The following is a 26000-nucleotide window of genomic DNA, read 5'->3' on the forward strand; positions in this document are numbered from 1 at the left end:
TTGATCTAACAACCTACTTAAGGCATTTCTAAATATTATCGAGCCTTGATTATAAAAAAATGATAGATAATTTGGTGAATTAAATGACATAAATATATAATATTCTAGATTAGAGTTATAAGCTACAAGATAGATACATATGTACCAACCCAAACTGTTTTGATTAAAAGATGAAAGATAAATAGAAAAAATCCATTTCCAATTCCATTTGTCTTCACCGTTCCTAAAACTAAATGTTATTTTTATATCTCATTTGATCTCTAAAGTTAACATTAAATTCTGAATTATATGCATTTAGCTTAAGGAAAGATTTTTGTTTTTTGACAGTAATATAAGATGAATATTAACCATGATAAAAATAAATAAATAAATATCGCAATGCGGTAAAGCAACTGCAAACAGTCATCTTATCCCAAAGCCAAAAGTACTTATCAAGGTTAATATGTTGTTCGAAACCGACTGAGGAAATTTTGTTCGCGCAGAGGATTTCCCTCAGATTAAAACCCTTTTCTTTGTTTGACAACAGAGAAGAAGATTGACAATTTGTATGACAACGAAAGAGTGGAGGTATAATGAGCATGAGTATGGCGTTGGCTGCATATCAAACTCCAACTCAGGTAAGGGCACCATAATTTTTTGTGAATTTGATAATTCGGGACTCTTTTCTTTTCTTCTTTAATGGTGTACATAGTTCTTATCAGGAAACTTTTAATGCTGTATGGACTGCAAAAGGATGAGCTTTTTAAGTTTGAATCTGACGAAACAATTAGTGTGTAAATCAATATTTAGTTTAAGTTCACACGTACAATTTTTTGGGGAAATTACTTTCTATGATATCCTGACTACTGAAGCCTAACTACGCTTCTATTGTGATGACATTTAGTAAGAATAGAACCCTGGTTGGCTTTATATGAGCCGAGCATCTTCGCCGGTTGCGCCATTGCAAGTTGACATTGACAATTACGTTTTTAGTGAAAGACAATTTTTAAGATTAAATTTCTGATTTTTTCTATGAATCAGCTAGGCCTCGAATTTTGGAGTTTTGGTTATTTTGGTTAGAGAAAGATAATTTTGAGGGTTTAAATTTTATTATTGTCTATGGACAATTGAGGATTTGATCTTGTGACCTTTGGCTAATGTGTTGGTATACTCTGCCTCTAACATTGAGAACAATTTTTTTCCAATGAAGAACAATATCTACGGTTCAATTTCTGTCATTCTTCATAGACCAACTATTATTTGAATATGGGATCTTCTTTCGAAATGCTGTAGTGCTCTACCACTTAGCTACCATCCTGCAGTGCGAATTCTTCTTCCCACAGTTTCAAGGCGCACTTTATCTTAATTTAAAAGGAATTAACCTTCATAAGGAATCAAACACTATCCTAAATTTCAGTGTATTTTGGTGGTTGAGACAGGTGGACTTTTGGTCTGTAATTAGAATCATTTCATTTTAGGTAAAGAAAAGTAAAAAATCGCAGTCTATCAGCCAGTCGATAGCCCTGAAAATGCAGTGAGCACAGCATCAAAATTTATGTTTTGAAACAAAGATATGGTAAAGCTGCCTTAAACAAAACCCTGAAGCTAAGGATTTCAAGCCAAGATCACATAGTTTTGAAATGAGTCACTGGGATAACAATTACCAAACATATAGGTCAAATTTGTTGGAAGAGGGTTCCCTTCTCTCCCCCGTTCCACTTTGGAGCAGGAACACTAGTGGCTTTATCTTCACTGTCCAATCCATAGTTACAGAAAAAAATAAAATCTATGTTTTAAATTATTCTAGTTTCTAAGGCATGCTGTCCAGATATGCCACTTGGCGTGCCATTCAAATTCTAGTTGATCATACCCAAGTGCAATTCACAAAATAAGCAATTAGTTAATAAAAATGAACTATAACACAGACAATTGAAAAAGAGTAGAAAAAGCGGGGAAAAATAAATGAAAAAAAAATTAAGATCAAACCTGTTTTGTGTTTTACTAACTTTTTAAATATTATCTCTTTAATATAAATTGGTAATTTGTAGATTAGATATGATCATAAAGGTTTTCAACTTTTTTCTAGACGGTGAAGTCTCATAAAGCAAACGATACTTGCTTTTGTTATAACTGCTAGTAGTGTTGTTTACTCTTGGCATGCTTATGCTGTGTACGGCCCCAGATTATGGATCTACCAAGATGTATCCATTGCAGACTCACAGCTGGGGGCCATACCTAGGCCATAACTACCTGTATTAATTTTTCTTCTAAATCTGAAAATAAATAATTTATATATAAGAATTATTTTTTCATTTGCTTTTCACTCTCAGAATGGTAGTAGTGGCCTCTTCCTTTTCCTATCCATCGCTTTCTTGAGTGAAGAATATCGACAGGAATGTTTAACTTCCAACCAGGGTCCCTCTTTTTTTAACATGTACTTTATTATTGCTGTTGGCTATTGTATTGCAGAGCTTGCAAGTTGAAGTTGTCTTCAAGCTCGTTAAATTTTGGTTGATCCTTTTTAGCCAGTCAAATATTTCCCTCATGAGAAAACAAGTGGTAGATGCAAGACATACCATTGGTATATTACCTTGAAGATGTTCTATTACACTTCTATGTATTCAAAAGGTTTCATTCTCCTGTCAATCATTATCTGGTCCTTTAAATCTGTTATCCATCTTTTGATTATTTCTTTTTTGGGCGACTTTGATTTTCATTTTATTTTGCATAAATCACTTAAATGTTTAGCCACTAAAATTTGTAATCTTTCAGTAACAACTTGGTTGTTATACAAGTAACTCTTTGAAAAGTTAAAGAGGAATTATTATAGATAATGCAAAGATAGGAAAGAATATGGCAGAGAATTGTCACTCCTATGCGTGGTGAGATGCAGCTGTTATGTGCTTATGTCATGCTTCCCCGGTGTAAAGATGACCAATTTGGAGAAGTTCATCAAAGATGAGGACAAAGTTTGTTCATTCCATGCCATGGCGATAGTTTCCATGCAAATATATTGGATACAGGCCCATTTTGAAGACCAATAGTAAATCATACTGGAAATTCAACACATGAAAAACTCATGAAAAGATAGACAAAACGCTCGACTTTTACTCTCATATGCACTCTCATCTCTCTAACTCAAGATTGTATTATCAGCTGTGTTCTGTACTTAATTTTGTATATTTGTGAGAATTATGATTATTTCTATTTTTTTTTATATATATACACTTGCTCATATACATAATCATTTATCAGTTGTGATCTGTATTTAATTTTGTATATATTGTGCAAATTATGACTATTTTTTATATTTGTAAATTTTAATGTGTTAGATATATGTGTGTAAGTGTGTTTGTGTTATTGGATTGGGTTCAGATATGCTGGTATTACAGAAATAATTAGGGGTTGGGCTTGTTTTGGGTACATCTATACAAAATAAAAATAAAAATCTTAAATGAAATTTTGAAAATTGAAAAAATTTATTTCACAAATGAAAATAAATTAAAGTTTAGAGAATTTGAGATAAAAAATAATTGGCATAAGATTTTAATTTTCAGGGGTTGTAGGTGTTGGAATGGTTGGCCATGGAAGTACCACCAATAGTGAGCATCTTTTTTATACTTGGCATGAAGTGCAGAAATACTTCAACCAATAAAGTGTTGAAAATCATTAAACTTGTGTGTAACCACATTCTCCAAATTAGGGTCAGGGAAGAGCCTAGCAAATGCTAGCTTGTACTTTTTGCTAACTATCACATCTATGCATTGTGCAACCATTATTGGTAAGAAAGGATCTTAGTACTTTTGTATTTTGGAGTCAATGTAAAGGCAAGAAGGTGCAATGAGGTGCAATGAAGTGCTCAATCTGTACCATTGCACAACAAGTATTGTGTGCACTTGTTTGAAGAAAGTCTCTTCAAGATTTTGCTCTCTCTCATTTATGATGGTCTTCATCTTCTCCATAATTGAGTTGATGCCATTATATACCTCTTCCAAGTAAGATTTATCAATATTAGTATAATGGATCATACTTAATAGCTTGGTGAACTAAAAAGATATTTCACACAATTCCACCAAGTGTCATCTAGGATCATTTGCTTTATATTTGTTGCCCTCTCACTATTGGGTTTGCTCCATACCGACCAAAGTAGGTTCATGACCATGCTAGAAAGTTCTTACCGCATCTTCATGAGTCATCTCAAGATGATTGTGTTAGAGGTAGATCATGTCTTAACAACATATTTAGAAATAAAAATTTAAAATTTAAAAACAAAGAAGAATGCATACTTAAATTTTAAAAATAAATTACTAAAGTGAAACATAAGTTGTATTGTTTCACTTGCAGCTTCAAATTCAAGAATGATTTGAAAGTGGCTTGCAACCAGAGTAGCCGGAAACTCCTATGACCCTCCCTGGGTACGCGTATCCCTGTATCTGATACAGCCCGGATACATGCCGGATATTGTACCCATGCATGCCCAAAAAACCTTGATTTCCAATCATGTCAAATACTATGTGATTTGATTTTTTCAAAATTTGACGTAAATCTTCTTAAATTTAATTCAAAAAAACTTCATTCATGCAATTAAAAAAAAATGGTATAAACAAAACCCACGCCAAATGAGAAAGACAATTGAAATGTTTTTCTATTTCAAGAACCCATTTTTTGGGTTATCTTCCAATGCAACTCTACTATTTTGCATACTGTAAATTGTTAAATCAACTTATAATTAATATCAGTAGATTTCCACAATCCATTAGTATGTCTACGAGCTTTTGGATTTGATTGTGTGAGCTTTTTTGCATCAACGTTTCGGATCACATTCTGTGATCCATCATCAGGATGAAAGTAGAGAGCACAAGGATAAAATGGATAATGTTGCAGACCCAGACACATTAAGAAGAGGTGGAAAGAGAGAGAGAGAGGGTACCAGGTTAGGACAAGTGGCATCTCAAGATAGGGAAATAAAATAAAACAAAATAAGTAAAAAAGGTAACCTCTTTCCACCTCTTCTTAATGTGTCTGGGTCTGCAACATTATCCATTTTCTCCTTGTGCTCTCTACTTTCATCCTGGTGATGGATCACAGAGTGTGATCCAAAATGTTGATGCAGAAAAGCTCACACAACTAAATCCAGAAGCTCAAAGACAAACTTATAATTATTTATGTAGCAATTATGTGTCCATTGTGCTTTGGAAGTAATGAAAAATAACTTAGAAAATTGTGTTAAATATATGTATATGTGATTTTTATGAATGTCGTATCTAGTCGTATCCAGCCATATCCATATTGGGGTCTTAAAAAATTGCCGTATCTGTATCCGATAACCTGTCCATATTTGTATCCGTATCCGTGTCCATGCAACTTTGCTTGCAACATGTGGTGGTTACATTTGGATATTTTTTGGCTTTCTCCCTACATTGGTTTGATCAATTTTGTTGCTAATCTTTTATAGCATAAATTTGAGGGGGTAGAGAGCATAAGGTGTGCCTCAACCACCAAACTGATGGCTTTGCAATATTTTGTGTTGTATGCTATGGCTTGGACAATTTTATTAGGCTTCATTTTCTCAATGGTCCCTATGAGGAAGTCAACAATAAATTGTGCATCTTACATCTAGCCCTCACAATCTGTGACTTTAAAAAACATTGCCTCTTTAGGTGATATTGCAGTTAGATTGATCAAAGGCTGATTTCTGATATCTTACATCCATTGGAAATGATGGAAACCGTTGGCTATTTCCATGACTCCTTGATGTGCTCCAATAATTCTTCTACAAGTTTAACCTCCTTTGTGGATAAGGTGTTGTACATTTGCTCAAAACTTGCGCCCTTGTACACTTTTGGAGCCTCATTCATTTTTGTCACCATTTTTGTGAATATGATGAGGAAACAATGTTTAAGGCCGTACAATTTGCATAGACACATCTTTTAATTTGTTCATTGGTAATCTCTTTAGGCTTATTTGAGAATGCATTTTCCAATTGCTCCTTTGTTCTCTTATTTGTATCGGGCTCTTCTTTATGTGTGGCCTAAAATGGGTGGCTCTATACCCCAACTTCAGGAGCAGAAAGAGATGGTGAAAAGGGGACCTCTATGTTAACTTTTAGCACTTTCAGATTAATATAAACTCAGAAAACAGATTTTAGTTTCTAACTAAATTGATTAGATGCAAGATTTAAATTTTTCTAGGTTTAGGCATCGCATAGAAATGAACAAATAAGAACAAGACACGGTTACCCTGGGAAAACCTCCAAGGAGGAAAAACCCAGCCAGAAAAGATCCTCAGATCTGATTATGGATTATATTCATATGAAGATTACAACACTTATCTTAAGTACTTGAAGGTGATTCCACTTAGGGCAAATAATATCCTCCACAAGACTGCACTGTCAAGTCTGCCTCCTTCATCACTTCCAACAGAAATCAGGTCCAAACCCTAGGTATGAAGTCTGCACTTTGTTGGACTGCAACCTTAGTCCTCAGTTGGCTCTCCTCATGGATGAATTTCGCACCTTCAATGGCAGATGTAATTCACTGGTATAGCAGATGGAATTCGCTGTGATAGTGGATATGGTTCACTGTGATATTACTCCTTCAAGTTCGCATCAGGCAGATGTAGATATTTCGCATAACAATGTATTGAATGTATTATTGAGGTGAAAGGTATCTTTATTTATATGATGCAATATCCATATATGTTGGCTGATACTCAAATCCATTTATGTCGGCTTGACCTTTAATTTATTATTTTTCCTTTAATCGAAATGCATTAGATAGGGTTGGCCCTATTATGTTTAGCACGCTACCTTGTATGAGGCGTGGGGTTTCATTATGTAGCGTGGAGTGAGGTATAGGGCCCAGCCCTACACGTTGGAGAAAGGGGCTGGCCCCCTTGGGCGGATTCCAATGTTGCCCAAGGCAATTGGAATCCACCATTCCCTAATTATAATCAACACTCTATTCTCTCTTTGCCAAAGGATGATATGTTCTAAGGGCAACTACTTATATTTACCCCCTAATATATTCCAACACTCTAAATCTTGGAAATGGTGCATCCTTCTTGCTCATGTAAGCTTTGAAGCCCATGCTATTAATACCCACAAATGGGTTTTCACCTAATCGTATGAGCTTTCTATTTGTCATATATCCATTGCGACCCAAATATATCTCACACCACTTGGAATGTGTTGTATCATGTCAACTTATATTCACAACATTTAATTTGAATCTATTTTGAATTGAGGCTGGCCCATAGAGCTAGAACTGGTTATCATTGTATCTTGTGGCAAACACATTTGTAAAACAACATAATTTAAACAATTGAAAACAAAAATATATATTTTAACTCATTTAAATGTTAAAGAATGAAGAACAAAACAAAAGAGTTTGTGAGTAGAAGTAAAAAAACAGCTTACCTCCAGTCAAAAGTCTTCCTTCACATCTTCTTGGCAGCAAAAAGGTTCTTGCACGTGTAGGAATAGCAATCCAATCTCTATGGAATTTTCAATGATCAATCTTCAGCTCTATTTGTCCAATGACGAGTAGGAATGAAATTTCAGCAAGTGTATTTGGTTTGTGTGTTTTGTTCTCAAAATGAGATAAAATGTGTTTGTTTTTGTGTTTCAAAGTGTTTTAAAGTCAATTTTAGGATTTGAGGTTGCTCTTTTTAGTTGATTAGTCAATGGAGGAGGTCGATAAGCAAAAGAAAAAAAGGTGAAAAGGTGTCATTTTGGCCTTTGATTTTTCTCAGGGTTGCTCTAGGTCCTCCCAAGTGTACCTGGGTTTGCTTAGGTACACTATATAGCATATCTGGACAAACCTGGGTCTTTTGGGCAGGATCTTGCTAATATCCACAGGAGACGCTAACTTGGCCGTAGACTGGTAAGTACTAGACCTGCTACTGGGTCTTTTTTTGAGGAAACCTGTTATATGCACACATATGTACATAGACATGTATGCATATAGGTACATGTTTATGTATTACATGTGTGTATTTGGCGAACCACTGCACCCAAACCCAAACCCAAATTGGCAACGTAGTGATTTGCTAATATTTTACTGTGGGCAGGTAACTTGTAGATTGCACTCTATTAGATAATGGTTAAGATGATTACTTACTCTGTGAACAGAATTTCAATTGTAGATGAACTAATACAATTTTATAGTATTTATTTAATATGCAAAATTTTTGAATCTCATGCATGACTTTTGAACCTCTGGAATCCATAGTTTCAAATAATTCTTACCCTTGACAGCTGATTGGACCGAGGATTGATACACAAGATATTAACAAAGTACAGCTCTTCTACCTTCATAACACTCAACTTCAAGTAAAGAAAAAATACATTTTCACAGACACGGAGGCTGTTGTAAGACAATTACACTGTAAGATAATTACACTATAACTGTATCAGTAACTATTTGAATTCTGTAACCTATTTTTCCAAGGCTTATACATTAATATTGATGAACACTATTTATCAACATTGAGAAGGAGCAATATAATAATACTATTTTCATCAAAATGTTTATAGGCTTTTTGGGTTTTCAGTAACAATTCTAGATCTCTGATGGAAGTTTTTGAAAGCAAGCAACCTCTTTTTTTTCAATTGGAAGTCTGGGGATTAACCAGCCCCAACTGTCAAGGCCACGGATAGTGGACCTGATCCCTGTACTTTGAAACACAATGTACCCCAAGGAACCACTTGAAACACACTGGAGCAATACAGTGTCCAGTGCGGGACACAAACTTTGTGCCTAGCACCAAACAGCCAATAACCATGCCAATGCACCATCCATCCATGTGCCGAGCAACCTCTTTTTCTGTTCATCTCTATAAATAAAATATTTGCTATGGAGTTAGAAAAGGTAAATGAAATGAATCATTGCAGCTTAAATTTAAAATGGTATGAATTACTATTATTTTTATTTTAGTCAATTAGGCCATAAAACCTAACTTTTGTTTTTGGAAAGAAGGATCTGGGTGTCAAAACTGAAGCATAAAATTCAGTGCATTGATTGGAACATGGGAATCAGAATTCATATGGCTGTTGGCTGTTGGCTGTTAGTAAATACAAGATACAAAGCAAGCCATCTACCATTAACTTTTATCTGGCATGCCCCTTTCTTTCCTCAAATTGTGATTGAATGTCATTTGTTCATCCATTTTGAGGATTTTGAGCTAACATGCATTTGAAATCATTGTTGTACAGGGTTTTTGTGCAATACATACTTCTCAATGTGCAGTTAGGGGGGGAACAGAAAAGGTGGTCGCATATTTCCCTATCGGAAACATGAGCAGATGTACTGCATTCAACAATCATCTGTGCCTGAGGTTAGTTTTGAAAAACTATTTCTATGGGTCTAGGTTTGTAATTGCAGGTTTTGTCTTGAAACTATATTGAATTCACTCCGAAATAAGTAATAACCTTGTTCAAGTTTTAGTAAGTTTTGTTGTTGATTAATTGAGAAAAGGCTGTTGCACCCTTGAAATTGAGATTTATATTCTAGTTTTTTAACCATTTTTATTTGTAGGTATGACAACTGAGGATTCATAGCATCACCACTTATACACTTTAAAGTTTAAACTGGTGTTTCATGTTCTTTAATCGTGAAGCTTATACATTGTATGAACGGTATTTAAATGATTGATGTCCATTATCCTCAAAGCATTCTACTCGAGGATTAATTTGTGTCCTTGAACAACACTGATAAAAAGGTTTATCCCTGGTTCCTGGGCCACATGTTATTGCATATTGAAACTTTTCCAAATAAGTAACATCCTATTGTGAGATCCTTATTATCATATAATTTCTCACTGTTAAATCCATATTGCATATTTTTGGAAGAATAGAGAAGTAAAGAGATGTAGCACATGCCATAGGCACAAACTTAACTCTTATGCTTTGGTATTAATATAAACTGCTAGTTAAATAAATTCTCATCACAAGGATAGGGACTAGCACGCACTTATATGACCTTTCACGATGCTGATAGGCCTTATTTAATATCTGCTGACAACTAGGAATCTGTAGCAGGTTATTGATAGTAACTGTTCAAATCACTCCCCCATCTTATTACTAAAACTATTAAGAAGATGTGATGTAACCCATTAATAGTATATTGAATGCACAATATTCTGCGGTTGCAGGTTTGCTTAACTCATTCTAACATCTATTTTGTCTCTAAACTACAAAACTACAAACTTTTGCCAACTTCTATACTCCATCTCTAAACTGCAAAACTTTTGCAAATATCTAAAAGCATCTTGCTTAGACTAGAAACACCAGGAGTGACTTATACCTGTATCCATTGTTGTACAACTCTAAGATCAACATGTTTTGAAGATGTGGATGCTCTATTTATAGTTCTTGAAGGGCTTACATGGGATGTGGATCCAAGTGGCTTCTGAAATTGAGAACTTGGAGTTGCAGAGGCAAATGTGGAGAAATTAGCAGGCAGAATTCTTGAGAAAGATGGTTTTGTAATCGTGATTGAAAACTTATTAGAAGGATCTATGCTGAAGCCAAAAGCAACTCCATTTGACCTCCTTTTCATCTGAGTGCAAGATCATCTCTCAACGATGCCTGTGTTATTGAGACTTCCTTTGATGTGCTTTTGATAAGAGTATTCTCAACCGTTGGATTTTCAAGTTAATTGTCATGTGGATTTCTTCCTCAAGTGGCCCCCTAAGAGAATTTATCTTTTCACGAACTTTATATAACTCATGCAGCATCTACTTGTGGGGTTTTCAAGAACTACCAACTTTGTTGCAAGCACAAAACAATTTGCTTACCTCTTTCTTCATCAATATTCATCTGAACTGCACCTAGCTTGTTGTATAGGGCATTTTAATTTTTTCCTAATCTTGTTATATAAATTTTATTTTAATTATGCTTCCAGCCTGTAAGTAGGAAAGAATGGACTATGGACAATCAATATAATTGTGATTATGTTAATTTAGAACCTTAATATCATTAGCAAGCCAGATGCCAATTTGGTACATGAGACATGCCTTGTGGAAGCCCACAGGGGGGTTTCTTTCCATGTACCTCACGTTGTTCAAACTCTGTATCCTTGGGTTTTGACCTTATGACCAAGCTTGGTCATCTGTGCATTTATTGGCACGGCATCCCCTGTGATGAATATTAATGAGAATTTATTCTCTTCATACATTCTTGTGTCTGTTAGTACATGTGTTCCAATATTAATACAAACATGATAACAGCCCATTAAATGCTATCCTGCTCAGCACACACTAAATAAATTGATCAACAATCATTTGCCTTGGAAAACTAGTTTAGCATACAAAAAATGCCCCCTACCCAGTAGTTGGGAGACTCAACTTGGGACACCATATCCAACAAATATCCAACAATGTTTCCATTCTCTGCTTTGAGTTTGCAACCTCAAATTTTCTCAATTCCCCGAGCATTTTAACTAGCAACTTAATTTAGCTTGATTGGGATATGAAGAAGGTAGCACTTTCTTGCCTCTGGTTTCTAACAAAACATTATGATTAAGGGGAAAGATGGTACTTAGTTTTCCTTCTTGCTTGAAACTTTGTTTGGGTTCTGAAGCAAAAGGAATGTTTATTGTGGGTCATTGAGACCAAATTCTTTAGGATCAGGTCGTCTCATGGCTTCTGAATAATCTGGATTGTTTTGATCAGGATAAGGATCGATATGTTCTCAATAAGGGTTACAGAATCCTTCAAATGTTTTCTTTTTGGAGGATTCAACGGAACCAATCACATAAGTTGTATAGGAAGTTGTTTTAACCAGGAGCACTCTAAATGATTCACAAAATGGCCAAAAAACCACAGGTTAAAAAATATGATCCAAAAGATAGAAAGGTGGAGAGATAAATATAACTGGCTTCACCAACGGAAAACATCTAAAGAAGATCCTACTCAAAAAGTGATCATTTTTTGCAATTTGCTGTAGATTCTTCATGTGCTGCATAATTGCACCCAAATTGCTGCTCTATCACAAAAGTTTGAGGACAATTTCTATAAGATTATAATATTTGTTTATCACACAATGAAATTAATAGAGATAGCACAGTAATTCCACATGATATCATAAAATGAGCACAATGGGGTAGACTGAAAATTTAGATGATTTAATTGCCAAAATCGTGAATAACTAACAAGAAATTGAAGCCGCTTCAAGGGGGAACCTATAGATAAAAGTATCTTACAAGAAAATTCCACAAGTGATTACTGATAATGAAGACCTTTTTCCTTATATTTATAGACATATGTTTGTCTTAAATCGCTAGTATGAAATTTGCTCCACCTTATTAGCCCTGGGATGTGTCTTGGATACTGTAATGCATCTTCCAAATCAGGGGATGTCTTGGTGGCATCTCAGCTGTAAAAAAACCCTAAATTGTGATGTATCCTACCCCAGAAAATCCTTCAGTTTAAAAAATGAAAAGGCATCTTTGTTTCCATGATTTGCAGCCACTGACAGATTTTGGGTAGGATTCTGCTCGTCTCTGTTTCTGCACTTTTTCTTGGTAGTTGAGACGCCACCCATCACCTATCTCTCGAATTTTCTGAGCTCTGTGAGGTATGAATGGACTCAGTATTTCCCATGAATATGCTGCCTCCCATGAATACTCTGTTTTAATCTTTTTTTAAATTTTAAATATTAAAATTAATTTTTTTAAAACATGTTACATTTAAAACAAATTTACATTATCATCATACATTTGTAATTTTAAAACATGTTACATTGTACTTCGCTGTTATATTAAAACTTTATTAAAAAAGCTTGAGAACATTATTGTGGTGGCATATCATCAGAGCAGCACAAAACACCATAAAATTTATCGGCTGGATATCAATTATATATTTTGCTCTTTTTTTTAAAATTTGAATTTTAGCTTATTTAAGAAAAAGTTATGTACTGTTGCCAGTTTCCATCTCCTGGCAACTATGAGCATAACTCATTTGCACAACTTTTCACATCTGCTTTAAAACATCAATTTTGTATACAAAATGATTACCGTGGAACCTGAAAAGATCTAGTAACCACTCCTGTATATCAACTTTCATTCCATATTCAATCATGTCCTTGAAAAACCTGATACCCTCACATCTAAAGGATACTTCTCTATTAGAGTTCTGTTTAGCCTCCATCTACTAGTCCTCATTCAATTCGATCACTATCATTTGGGGGTTACTATGTGGAAAGTGGGTTCAAGATATACATACACAGAGCCCACCTAGGATATATAGGCAAATTAATAAACAATAATAACCATCTTTGAGACTCAAGTATACCACCAAAGGTGTTAACAAGAAAATATCAGTACACTAACAGTGATGGATAAAAGGCCTTAGTAAATGGATGAATCAAGTTATGTGCATGCACAAACAAAAAAGTCGTTAAAAAGAAAGAAAAATATTTGCATCTGGATTCTAAATTACATACAATCAAAAGTACATGCCCGTGGCAAATACTTTGAAAAAATAAAATCCTTCTTTTAACTAACCTGATCAGATTATTGAATAGAGCATAGGATGTTATTGTAATTATCACCCGTGACAAGAGGGTCTTTATGATGGATCTGGACGCAAGTAATATTTTTAGTATATGTACTGGATATATAATAGATGATTGTAAACTAATGTGCATGGAAATGTTGGTAGAGATCCATGGGAAATAAATCCGATGAAAAATACCAATCTCATGCATATTTTATATTTTATACCTTTTTGTGGCTTTTTCTTCACTATGTTACTACATTCTGTTCTATATTTTTGGCCTTTGGGTTATTGGAAACATAATTTTAACCTATACTAAGCTGCAAGGCTTCTTGAACAACGTATTTATAAATAAAGTTATCTTGTTCGCTTCATTTTTGTATGATTTTTTCTGTCTCACCAAATGAATGATTCTATAATTGTTTTCTCTTTATATATTTTTGTTTTCTGAATGTTGAATAACTAAATTCTGTTATTATTTTGTGACCTTTGGTTGTCATACAGCTTTGTTTGCCGTATGGCTGCTGGACCTGTTCACAGAGGGAAAAATCAATGTTGTAGGGTTTTAGCATTTCGAGACGTTACTAAAAAAGATGATTCTAGTGGAGCGGAAGATCCAGAATCGGATACTCCTCAAATATCGTTATCCTCTGATTGGAGAGGAATGAAAGAGATCAAACAAAGCTCTTTTCGGACATTATCCAGATTTCCAGGTTGGTTCAGTAAACTGCAAGAGCAGAAATTTATTTTACGAGCTAATGAAATTTTACAAAAGCCAATAGCCAGATTGAAATTGCTAGATGGAGATCAGATTGTGAAGGAACTACGAGAGGACAAATTTGGCCATCACATTCTGAAGTTATGGCAGAATTCTGAAGTATGGATCAAGTGGCCGCTGGTGATATTGTAAGTTTGAAACCTTAGTAAAAGTAGTTGTATTTACTCTTTAGCTCGATTATAATAATGCTGAAGCAACCCTTTTTCCATTTTGTCATGCGAAAGGACAAGATGTGGGCTATAGTCCATGCTGTTCATATCATGTTTTAATTCTTAAATTCCTTGGAAAGTGTAGTAGTTGGTTTTTATTTGCAGTAAAACAAGCACCCTCTACTTCTTTTCTATTTTTTAAATGCAAGTATTTCTGCTTTGTCATGTTTGAGTCTACTGTAAAATCCAACAGCTCTATACAGCAACAATAATACCTTAAAAATATACATGTCAGATCAGTTCAAAGCAACAATTTCACAGGAAGCCACTTTTATTGCTGTGGCATTTGCAAACCCTTGTTAAGTACTACAAAAAGTGTTGCCATGAACCATGAACCATGAACTATGAACTTTTTATGTTGTAGCTACTGAGTGTAAAAAGATAAGTGGCATCTAACAGCAAGGATTCCTGAAATGGTGTACTTAGTACTGAAGAATGTCGTTATCATAAAAAAAATATTAAGATGATTTATGCTATTCATTGTTAAATGATTTCGGCATCAGGCACCTGCAAATTATACATAAGCAAAATGAATTATGATATATAGCATTCACTTAAGTAAGCAGAGAAAGAGTAACATGCTGCACATCAATCATCAAGGTAAATAACAGAAGTAGTAAGTATCATCTTGATTCTCAACATGTCTTAGCTACTTGCAAATCCAACTTTATAAAAATGGTGTCTCGTCTCTCAGCTTTCACACGATTTGCTTAGGTATGTGAATCTACTATTATTTAAAACTGCAGATTTGCTTAAATCCTCTCTCACATACCTTCTGAGGATTAAAGCATGTCCACAAGATTTTAATTTCTGTAACTTGACTGATATTCTATCTGTGAACACATTTTTAGGGACTAGAGCACTTTCTAACAATTAGAACAAAATTAAGAGTTCTTTAAGGTCTCCTCAAGCCTTTAAAACTCAAAAATGGTAGCTATGCTTGGGATTTTTATGATGAATAAAAGGGAAATCTGTTGTTTATAAGAGCCTGTTACATTGTTTATAACATCTTTATTTGTTTGCCATTTTTATTGAGGAGCTGATGGCCATTGTTTAGTACTTATTTATTTTGTCTCTATGCAGTCTTCCATGGTGTTTTGCTGTTACAATCCTATATGGAATTAAGGCTTCAAGTGAGCTGCTACCTTTATGGCTTATAGGGCCTTTCTTGATGGCTGCCCTTATCAAGTCATCTCTGTTTTTTTATCATCTCTGTGTCCAAATGACAACCAATATTGTGACTATTGGAAGGGAAGCACCTGCAAAATGCATGGAGGCAATGCACAATCGTTTACTAGCTGTGCAGTTGTACAGGCAAGCTTTAGAGGCCAGAAGGGATGAACTTATAGTCCTCATGAGAAGTGGGAAATACAAAGAAATCTTGAGAGAAAAGCTCAAAGAATATCGAGTACGGAAAACAGATGAATTGTATGATGTTATTGACTATTGGTGGCCCAAGTGGCGTCAATTTGAGCGATTCTTGAAGAAGATATTCTGATTCAAATGTTTAGCATATGTTTGAATGAAATGGGGGACGTGTTGCATGGTTTTTTGGTGCAGTGAATTTTCTCTTTCACGACCACACATAGTTTTAGGTGCACGATTGTCAACTTATTGGCGAGGCTTGAATTCTGAGACAGGACAGCTGTGGCCAGCCTTCAGCTATGCATGGAAATAGTGTTATGCAGGAGGCAATGGAATCTGATGGAGTTCAAAAAAATGCGAGCTCATAGAGAAAACATGCAACATGTCAGAGGGAATATTTTTAACAATTTTGCAGCACTGCCCAACGTTTTTTTGTATTAATCAATACCAACAAATTGGTCTCTAATTAGCTGAATGAGGGCTATTATTGTGTGCTGCTATTTGACTATGCTCTCATTTTTATTTATGTGCTATTTTCTTCCAAAGGAAATTTTATATGCAATTTGTTTTATGTGGAGGTTATATTATATCAATAGTAATTGCCTAAGAGTGCTGACAATCATAGACCAATGTCTTTACTATTTGACAACAAAGGGCATTGGAGAAAGAGTTTGCTAAATTATATCAGCAGATAAAACTCAAATTATAGCTTTCAAGGTTGTCATTGGGCCAAGACATTCAAGAACGAACCAATCTAAAACAGGCACTGTATTTATAGAATACTGGTTACCTTCAAAATATGAAATCAATCCCAAACCTTAAAATCTTTTAAGGAAGCTATTTTAAGTTGCTGGACAAAGGTGTTGCATTCATCATGACTTCCATTCCAGTTCTATTGCAATGAATCTGTTCATGTTGTTGGTGCTCAGGTTCAGTCAACATGAAGCTTCTTTATATCAACACTTGTGCCTCATCACTAAGTCTATTTCATCATGTAACTGTTTATGGTTGCTAACACTTGATTGCAGATTTTCAGTGGTAGATCTGTACTCTTGAAGAAGCCTTCTCTATATTGTCTATTATAAAAACTATCATGCACCGTTATATTCAGCACTATATCCACTGATCATGCAGCTCCAGCTTTTAGCTTCAAACTCTCAGTTCCACCGATCAAAGCACAGACATCCACCGATCAATGAATCCGTAGTTTAATATTTTAGCAATTGAATTAGTTTTACGAACTGCCAGCTCTAATTCTGGCTGAAGAATGCATGCCCGTGGATAGTTTATTTTCTTGATTTAGTTTTTAGCATGTAGTGTTTATTTTAGAATTTTAGTCTGATTTTTTCCACCAAATAATTGCATGCATAGCATGCTCTATCCTTAGTACTGTATGCTCTATTTTTAGAGACATCGAATTCTTTTATTAGTAAAGCTGGAAAACTCTATTTATAGGGGATCTTTGTATTCTTTTTTATTAAGCACTAATAGAGAATTTGTGTGCTGTTCAAAAACCAGGGTACTCTGTTTTTATTCTGATTTGTGTCTGTTATATTTCTGCAATTTGTTTATTGCTGTTATAGCATGTTCTTTGCTATTTTATTTGATTAATCAGTTGGCTCAGAGGAGACCGAGTAGATTCAGATTCTACAAGTGGTATCAAAGCAGGTAATATTGTTCTGGGTTAAAGTTTTTTCAGTCGGAATTTTCGCGAAAGTTAATCATGTCAAATTCTAACCAGATGCCCGTTCCAGAATTTGATGGGAATGATTATGATTATTGGTGCATTAAGATGCTGACTTTTTTGATTGGAAAAGATTTGTGGGAGATTGTTGAATCAGGTTATAAGGAGTCAACTGATTGGAATGCCCTTACAGACAATGAAAGAACAAGAAGAAAGGAAGCAAGGAAGAAGAATGCTCAAGTTTTGTTTCACATTCAGATAGCTCTCGGTAAGAGCTTATTTCCAAGAATATCAAGAGAAACAATTGCCAAAGATGCCTGGAAGACTCTACAAGAAGCTTACCAGAGTAGTGATCAAGTTAAGGTGGTCAAGCTTCAGACATTGATGCAAGAGTTCGAAAATTTGAAGATGCAAAAAGCTGAAAGTATAAGTGACTATTATGTCAGAGTCAAAGATGTGGTCAATAAAATGGCTACACTTAGGGAAACTGTAAGCAATGAAGTTTTGATAAAAAAAGGTATTGAGATCTTTGACACCCAGATGGAATCATGTTGTCATAATCATAGAAGAAAGCAAGGATTTGACAAAACTATAGTTTGATCAATTGGTTGGATCTCTGATGTCTCATGAAGAAAGATTGAAAGATTCTTTTGAAGGTGTAGAGAAAGCATTTTCCTCTAAATTACAAATTACAAAGAATGAAGATCGAAGCAGCAGTAACACCAAAAGCAATCAAGGCCAAGGTAAAGGGCAAAGTCGAAATTCCAGAGGAAGAGGTAGAGGCAGATTTGATAAAAGAAATGTTCAATGTTACCATTGTAACAGGTATGGCCACTTTGAAAGAGAATGCAGATTGAAAGAAAGTAAAAGTGCTAACTATGCTCGTGAAAGTAGTGAGAATCATCCAGATCACTTATTCATTAAGTGAAATTAAACTTTAGCTGTGGGGATCACCATTGAGCTTCTAAGAATATTTCCGACCACGACACCAACATGTTGAACAAAGATAAGGACATCAATGAGTAAGATTGAATTAACCCTCAATTCTTGCCAACCCATACACTATTCTTAGCTTAAGTATTTCTCATTCTCTCTTCACAATTACATACAATTGTAAGTTCACCAAAAACGCCCACTGGAAATCGGACAACATGAAATGCTAAAACTAGCAAAATATCTGGTAACGGTAGAAACTTGAAAGAAATTTCGAATAGGGAATTTTTTTTTCTTCATCTAAAATACACGCTTGAAATACAATACAGACGGGCTATATTGATGATTTAAAAACGCATCCTAAATTTCTTGCCCGTTTCAAGTGAATTTTTTTTATTAACTTATGATTTTGTCGGATTATTAACCCACGAGTGACAAGGTGTAAATTGTACACAATTTTGAAGAATGAATATTCCAAATCCATCAAATAAAGCTCAAGTATGTTACCTCAGGATGAGCGTGGAAAGGAATAATACGAAGGACAAAAATTAAGTAGTGCATATAATCAATTAAAATGAAAGATTGAGAGGCAATTGCTGAAAGGCAAATTATTAGCTTGACTATAAAAAGAAAGGGTTCAATAGTAAAAAAGAGGAGGTTCATTAGTCTAATTTAATTTTACTTCCGACCGTAAGCAACACACATTGAGAAGTCAATATCTTTTGGAGAGCTAAGATTTTCATAGCTCAGTTGAGGACTCATTCGTATTGTCTTCAGTGTCAAACAAGTAGATGGAAGAAGCAAAAAAAATGATATGTGAAAAGAGAGTTTGTGTAGTAAAAATAGAAAAACACTTTATTTTAGAATTTAAAGCTTACAATGACATCTAAGTCAACTACACAAATATTTTTGCTGCAATATTTAACAAAGAGATGGTTGAGATTTGAGAAAATGGAAGAGTTAACATAACATTGAGTTGCAGCAACTTTATTTCGAGATCTATTTAACAAAGAGATGGTTGAGATTTGAGAGAATGGAAGAGTTAACATAACATTGAGTAGAAGAAGATCAGTACTTTAAAAAACAAACATGTCAGGTTCTACTGTAGATCAGTACTTTAAAAAACAAACATGACAGGCTCGACTGCCCCATAGGTTATTGCACTGTGGATGTCAAGAATTGTCTATTCTAATCTATTATACCAAATGCAGTTTAAAAATTAATAAGAACCAAGGAAAAAGGGAGTTTTAAAATAAAGAGAATAGGAAAGCGTAACAGACTTTAAAGAACAGTGAACAGACAAATGTAAATATCATAGGTTAACTGTGTGAGAGAGCAATTATAAAGTGGCAGAAATAGAAATAGAAATAGAAATAGAAATATATATATATATATATATGAAGATTAAAGTTATGAGAGTAACTAGAAAATGTTGAGAGGCAAATTAAAGGATTTTATCAAACGCTTAAGACAAAAGACGGTGATAAGAGTAAAATGTTTAGATTTATCATCAAAAAGAGCCCAAACTACCGGTAAAGAGGAGAGAAAAGATTAGAAGTGGAAAATAACGAGTCAGCTGCACCATATTAACACGGTAACAAAAAAGGAAATGTTTGTAGCTGGAAAATAAAGTCTGATGTCTTCTAAGGGAGTTTATTATGGACAAGAGTAAATAACCCTGCAAACCTTCATCTCTATTGAGATTGTTGTCCAAATGTTTACTGATCTCGACATTTCTCAATCGGATGGCCAATCATTCACTTTGGTAAAATCTACTAACTTTTGTCATCATTTAAATCTAGGGTCTGGGATTTTGGCCCCTTTAAGTCAGCACCAAATTTAAATAGTTACAATTTGTAATCTTACCTCTTACCACGTTACAGGTTTGATAATATTTGTTAAATTGTAATATAAATTTCCAGTGCACAAATTTCTGTGGAAGCCAATGAAGAGATATTATACTTCTGTGATCAATTTTCAGTCCCTCGAGAACAACAATTCTTACAAATCTTACAACTTTTCAATTAGTGAAAGTTGTAGATCACAATTCTTTATTATTATTATTATTTTGAAATTTCCCAGCAATTCAATCTAACGACCCAACCACACAATCCACTATTATTTAGTATAAGTGTGGGATTATGCAACAATATTGAATCTTCCTAGCAAACCCTTAATGAAGTTTTTTTTCCAGTATATTCTAGTTAACTTCTAGTTAACTTCTAGACAGCTTATGACATTGTAATTAGTTTGGATTGGATATTACAGTCCATAGATCTCTATTTACAATCAAACGCTTCATCTTGAATTTCTAATTCAAAACTTGTAATTTTAAATATTTTTGTTTTCAAACGTTTCATCTTGAATTTCTAATTCAAAACTTGTAATTTTAAATATTTTTGTTTTCATTTAAGATGTGCTTGCCATCTTTTTGCAACAAGATTTTTATTAACATTCTTACTGAGACTAAGATCAATCCAAAAAACCTTGTCCTTAACATCAAAATGGTATACACATCGTAAATGGAAGACATAAAAGTCACTAATTAGTCTATAAAACTACAGCAAGAATAACATAAAAAAATTTACAATATAAAAATCCTTATACATAAATGCTACAATGTTTAGACCTATTAATAACATAAAATATAATTAACTTTTATTAATCATGATACCAAATCAAAAGAAATAGTAATGCAGAAATACTTCCTACCTTAATCTATGAGGAGGTAAATTTGTAGAATAAACTTGATCTTAAAGTTACAAGAAAAAAATTAACACAAATGCATTTACTAATATAGTAAAAATCGTTTCAAGAAAAAACCCTATTGCAAATTACAAACCAATATTACTCTAAATTTGAAAGTGATTTATCTTATAAAGACATACCTTATTGTAACATAATATTATTTACTGGTGCTCTGCAAAATGAATTGTTAGGATATTGTCAAGACAAACACAAAACTACAAGCAACAAACCAAGTGTTAGTGTTAGAAATCACAAATCAAATATTATCCTAAGCAAGCATATCAAGAGAGACACAACACATAAAATAGAAAGCTTGATAACTCTAAGAAATGCAACAAGGCATCTCAAAATGCCCTCCACCATGCTTGTAGCTACTCCTCCCTTGTTCCTCTCCCCTCCAAGTTCCCAAATGAGTGTAGCTCTCAGTAGCTTTTTGCACTATTCTGGATGTCTTATGGAGGTTCAAGATTGTAAAATGGATGATTATGAGAATGCAAATGTGAACAAGCTAAAATGATATATTATCTAATTATCTAATATTAATTTTAACCCAAAATGACAAATATAGATGATTATGTTAAATGCTCTCTAAAATTCACTATAAATTAGGTGCATACAAGATTTCAGGATTATAGATGTGCTTGAGGATTGAGAATTTGAAAATGAGGAATGTGAGCTCTATTTATAGGTAAAATGGAGCAATGGATGGTTGAGATTGAGTAATCTTAACAAGGGTCAAAATTGACGGGTTTATGATCTATGTGAGGGCTTTCAACTCAATCCCAGGATGACAAATGTCAACAAGAGATGGGTTGAGAGGGGAGGGAATAAGCATTAAATGTTTGATATGACTTGAGGGTTAATTTGGGAGGTAAGGTTAATGTTGAGTTGAAAGAATAAAGCCATTATCCAATAAATAATGTTTTTATCCAATGGATAAACTCTTGTGCAAGAGTTAGTGAGGATAACCATGGTCAAAGCAATAAATGCTTGAAGAGACCCATGGGTTAAATGAGGGTTGAGTTAGAGGGAAAGTCTCTAACCATTGGGGGCTAACCATTGGGGGCAAGTGGATTTAACCATAAATGGTTATGTAAGAGCCTTTAATGGTCATGTAAGAGCCATTAGTGGTTTGGAAGATTTTAGGGGTTAGCTTGTTGAACACATAAAGCATTAAATGTTTTTCAAAGACTTTGAGGGCTTTGAGAAGTGACTTCAAGTTGCTTAGGAATGTGACAATAATTAGGGGATGGATTAGGCTAATAAAAAATAATTAGAAAGTGTTAGAAGGTTCTAGAAGGGGATTTAGGATTGCAATTGGGTTTGGTGGATGAGGGAAAATAGGATTTAAATTAAAATAAAATTAATTTATTTCAATAGTAGTTGCAACTTGCATTTGTAGGAGAATGCAAGAGGGAGGGACGGAGGGGAGGGGAGCGGCGGATTTAATGATTTAAATAAATGTTTTAATTATTTATTTAAAAGAGGAAAGGGGATTAAATTAAATAAATAAGATTTATTCATTTAATTGATTGTGAATTTGGTTTAATTAATTAATTGAAATAAATTGAATAATTTATTTAATTAATAGGAGAATGATTGAAGGTGAATTAATTAAATGTTAATTTAATTAACTATTGGCTAGTGGATTTATTAATCAAATAAATAATAAACATTCATTTAATTAAATGGACAAATTTATGTGATTACACTTACAAAACTCACTAAAAAACCTCTATTTCTAGCATCTAATACATAGATGAAGTGCAAACAAGAATCCATCCAATAGTCTTGAAAAATCACGTGCCACCCCAAAATGAAGAATGGTGGCTAAACTTACATAGCTTAAATTCCAATGCCCTTTTTGTCTTGGTCTTTCATGCTAATATTGAATTATTTTGTAAACTTTGTCATAACATCTCATATATGACCACCTAACTTAGCTGCCCCAATTTGGCTCTATTATCCATTCAAAGATGTTTTATCACATACATTATGCATTGCCATAATGTTGATCAATATTTTAATGCAATTCTTCCATAATTATGCTCTTACTCATCATAAAATTTGACATGAACAACTCTCATTTTACAATACCATAAGACACTCTTATACATCATGATGACATTAGATGCTCTTACAACTTCTTACAACATTTTGGGATCGTTGACATGTAGCCAAAAGTACCACCTCAAAGTGGGATGCCCTCTTTCTTATGTGAAGACAAAATAATAAATAAATACAACTAATTACAATATTAAGATGTTAAAGTTGAGATTCTTTTCCAATAACAATAACATTTCAATTAATCTTTATGAATAATATTACAAAACAAAATAAATCTAAAATCAACCAAGGTTTTAAAATGTGTTTTTTATTTGGTTTCTGATAAGAAGACCTAAAAAATGTAGTACATAACTTTATTATCCAACACCTCCTATAAAACTTGATAAAAACCTACAAAGCCATAAAAAATTAAAGCTTCTTTTGTTATACTAAAAATGACTATTTTTTATTCATCCTCGAGAACATCTTTAGAAGATAATTATCAATCAATTATGATTCAATACAATGGATGCTCACTAAAATTTCTTCTTCGACTTTATTATCATCCTCTTTATCAATTTTTCATAATGGAAAATAAGTTTACAAATGTGCTTCCTTTAAGCAATTGAAACAAAGAATAATAAAATGTAAGCTCTAAAAGAGCATCACATCAAAATAGTATAGTGTTAAAAAATGCCCATGAGAACTACATTGTTGAAGTATAAACACTAATTAGTCTATAGAACTACAACATGAATAACATAACATAACAACAACAACAACAACAACAACAACAACAAAAAAAATCTTAACAAAAAAATATTACATCTAGAAGTAATATTCCTGATTTCTTCTGCCTCTCTTATACATTTTTTTGTATTTTATCTAGCATGTTCAATACCCATTGAACTTGATCTCTTCTAGTTGTCAATTTGAACACCATTTACTTTGTAAGCCACCAATTTGAAAAGATGCTAATAGGAAAAGTTGGGTGAGGAGTGTAGGCCTCATCTTCTCACTCACTTGCAAAACAATTTGTTGACCCATGTCAAGTACAACCTTCTTGGGAATTTCAATAACATTAGAAATATTCTTTTGGTCACTCATCTTCACCATATAAAAATTTATTTCCTTCACTTGAACACCACTTGGGAGCTAACCTAAGCCTAAACCACTTGCTACAATTTTTTAGACTTCATTGGCCTTTTATTGAACTACATATTATCTTAAAAGGAAGTAAATGATAATGATTCTTTTCTAAAGAAGCTAGTGAGATCCAATTTATTGCCTTCAAAGAATTCTTTATTTATTGTAAGTTGTAAAAACTAAAGAGTCAATTGAGAAAACTAATCATATTTTAGAAGAAAATTTGGAAAGCTTAACACTACAAGATATAGAACAACGAAAAATTCCTATGATTTGATAATTTTCTTGGATTGACAAACCCAAACATGTAAAAAATTATTTCCAAACAATTAAGCATAAGGAAAGTGAAAGGTTAAATTAACCAAATACTCATTTTCATCACATACAAGACACTTTTTTTGTACTAGAAAGTTATCTTTTGAGTTAAGTAGAAACTATCTAAAGAAAAAAATTGAGTTCAGAACAAGAGGTCCAAATAAGCTTAAATCTCGCAGTCTAATGGTTAATGAAATTGGTAGAACCCTCAAGGTTTAAATTTACCAGAAATATTAGTAGTGTAAGAAATCAATGAGTGTATATACTTAGTAGAAACATTTAAGAATTTGCACCCCATAGCCCAATGCTCTCTTGTCCACTTGTCATCAACATTGCAATCTTTCAACACAATAGAAGAGTTCCCAATGGAGTTTTCAGTTATTGCATGTGTTCTCTAATGGAGTTTTCAATTATTGCATGTGTTCTTTGTTGAGACATGGACCAACTAGGACTCGAACCTAGGACCTTCCATAAGCTGTTGGAGTGCTCTACCACTGAGCTACTGGCCCCTCTTGGACCAGTCCATCGTCGGTCTGGGTGTGGCTTATTTCCAACACCAACACCCCCCCTTAAGCCATACCTCTCGTGTGCTTGGGGCTCCTAGCCTGGACCTGGCTCTGATACCATGTTGAGACATGGACCAGCTAGGACTCGAACCTAGGACCTTCCATATGCTGCTGGAGTGCTCTACCACTGAGCTACTGGCCCCTCTTGGACCAGTCCATCGTCAATCCGGGTGTGGCTTATTTCCAACACCAAATTTCTCTAAAGATTTTCTACAGGGTAAATATTTATCCATAACATGGTCCAAAGTTATTACATGTGTTCTCTAATGGAGTTTTCATTTATTGCATGTGTTCTCTAAAGATTCTCTACATGGCAAATATTTATCCATAACATGGTCCAAAGAGAGATCCCCTTATTACCCAAAATGTTTTTGAAAATTTGAACTCTTAGAGGACCACACTTTTTTTAGAGAATAATCTTATTAGAGAAAGAGGTTTACTACAATTCAAATTTCACCAAATGGATCTAGTAGCATGAGCAAATTCATTATGAACTGAGTTGTTCATAAACTCTCTTGAGCCCTCTAAGTTAATCTAAAGATAGGGAAACTATTAAGTTGACAATATGTGTGTTAGGAATATTGTCATTGATATCAAAGATTTATGGACAAGATTGTCATTGATGTCAAAGGTGAGAAGAGTACTTTTTTTATGAGAGAAATCACATGAAGAAAAAGGCCAAAGGCCACTAATCATTGCTCAAGCATGTTGGTCGACCTCCATGCATTAGTGTT

The 26000-nt window shown here is 33.9% G+C and overlaps 1 protein-coding gene across 1 annotated transcript; it reads left to right on the forward strand.

Annotated features, from left to right (window-relative positions):
• Window positions 1-395: 395 nt before the first annotated feature.
• Window positions 396-16435, forward strand: LOC131067959 (uncharacterized). The gene is made up of 4 exons (XM_058003128.2): window positions 396-617; window positions 9194-9315; window positions 13981-14382; window positions 15547-16435. The coding sequence occupies exons 1-4, from the start codon at window positions 573-575 to the stop codon at window positions 15959-15961; spliced, it is 984 nt and encodes a 327-aa protein (XP_057859111.1). The 5' UTR covers window positions 396-572; the 3' UTR covers window positions 15962-16435.
• Window positions 16436-26000: the final 9565 nt, after the last annotated feature.

The sequence above is a fragment of the Cryptomeria japonica genome, chromosome 6 (assembly GCF_030272615.1).
Source record: "Cryptomeria japonica chromosome 6, Sugi_1.0, whole genome shotgun sequence".
NCBI classification, from domain to species: domain Eukaryota; kingdom Viridiplantae; phylum Streptophyta; class Pinopsida; order Cupressales; family Cupressaceae; genus Cryptomeria; species Cryptomeria japonica.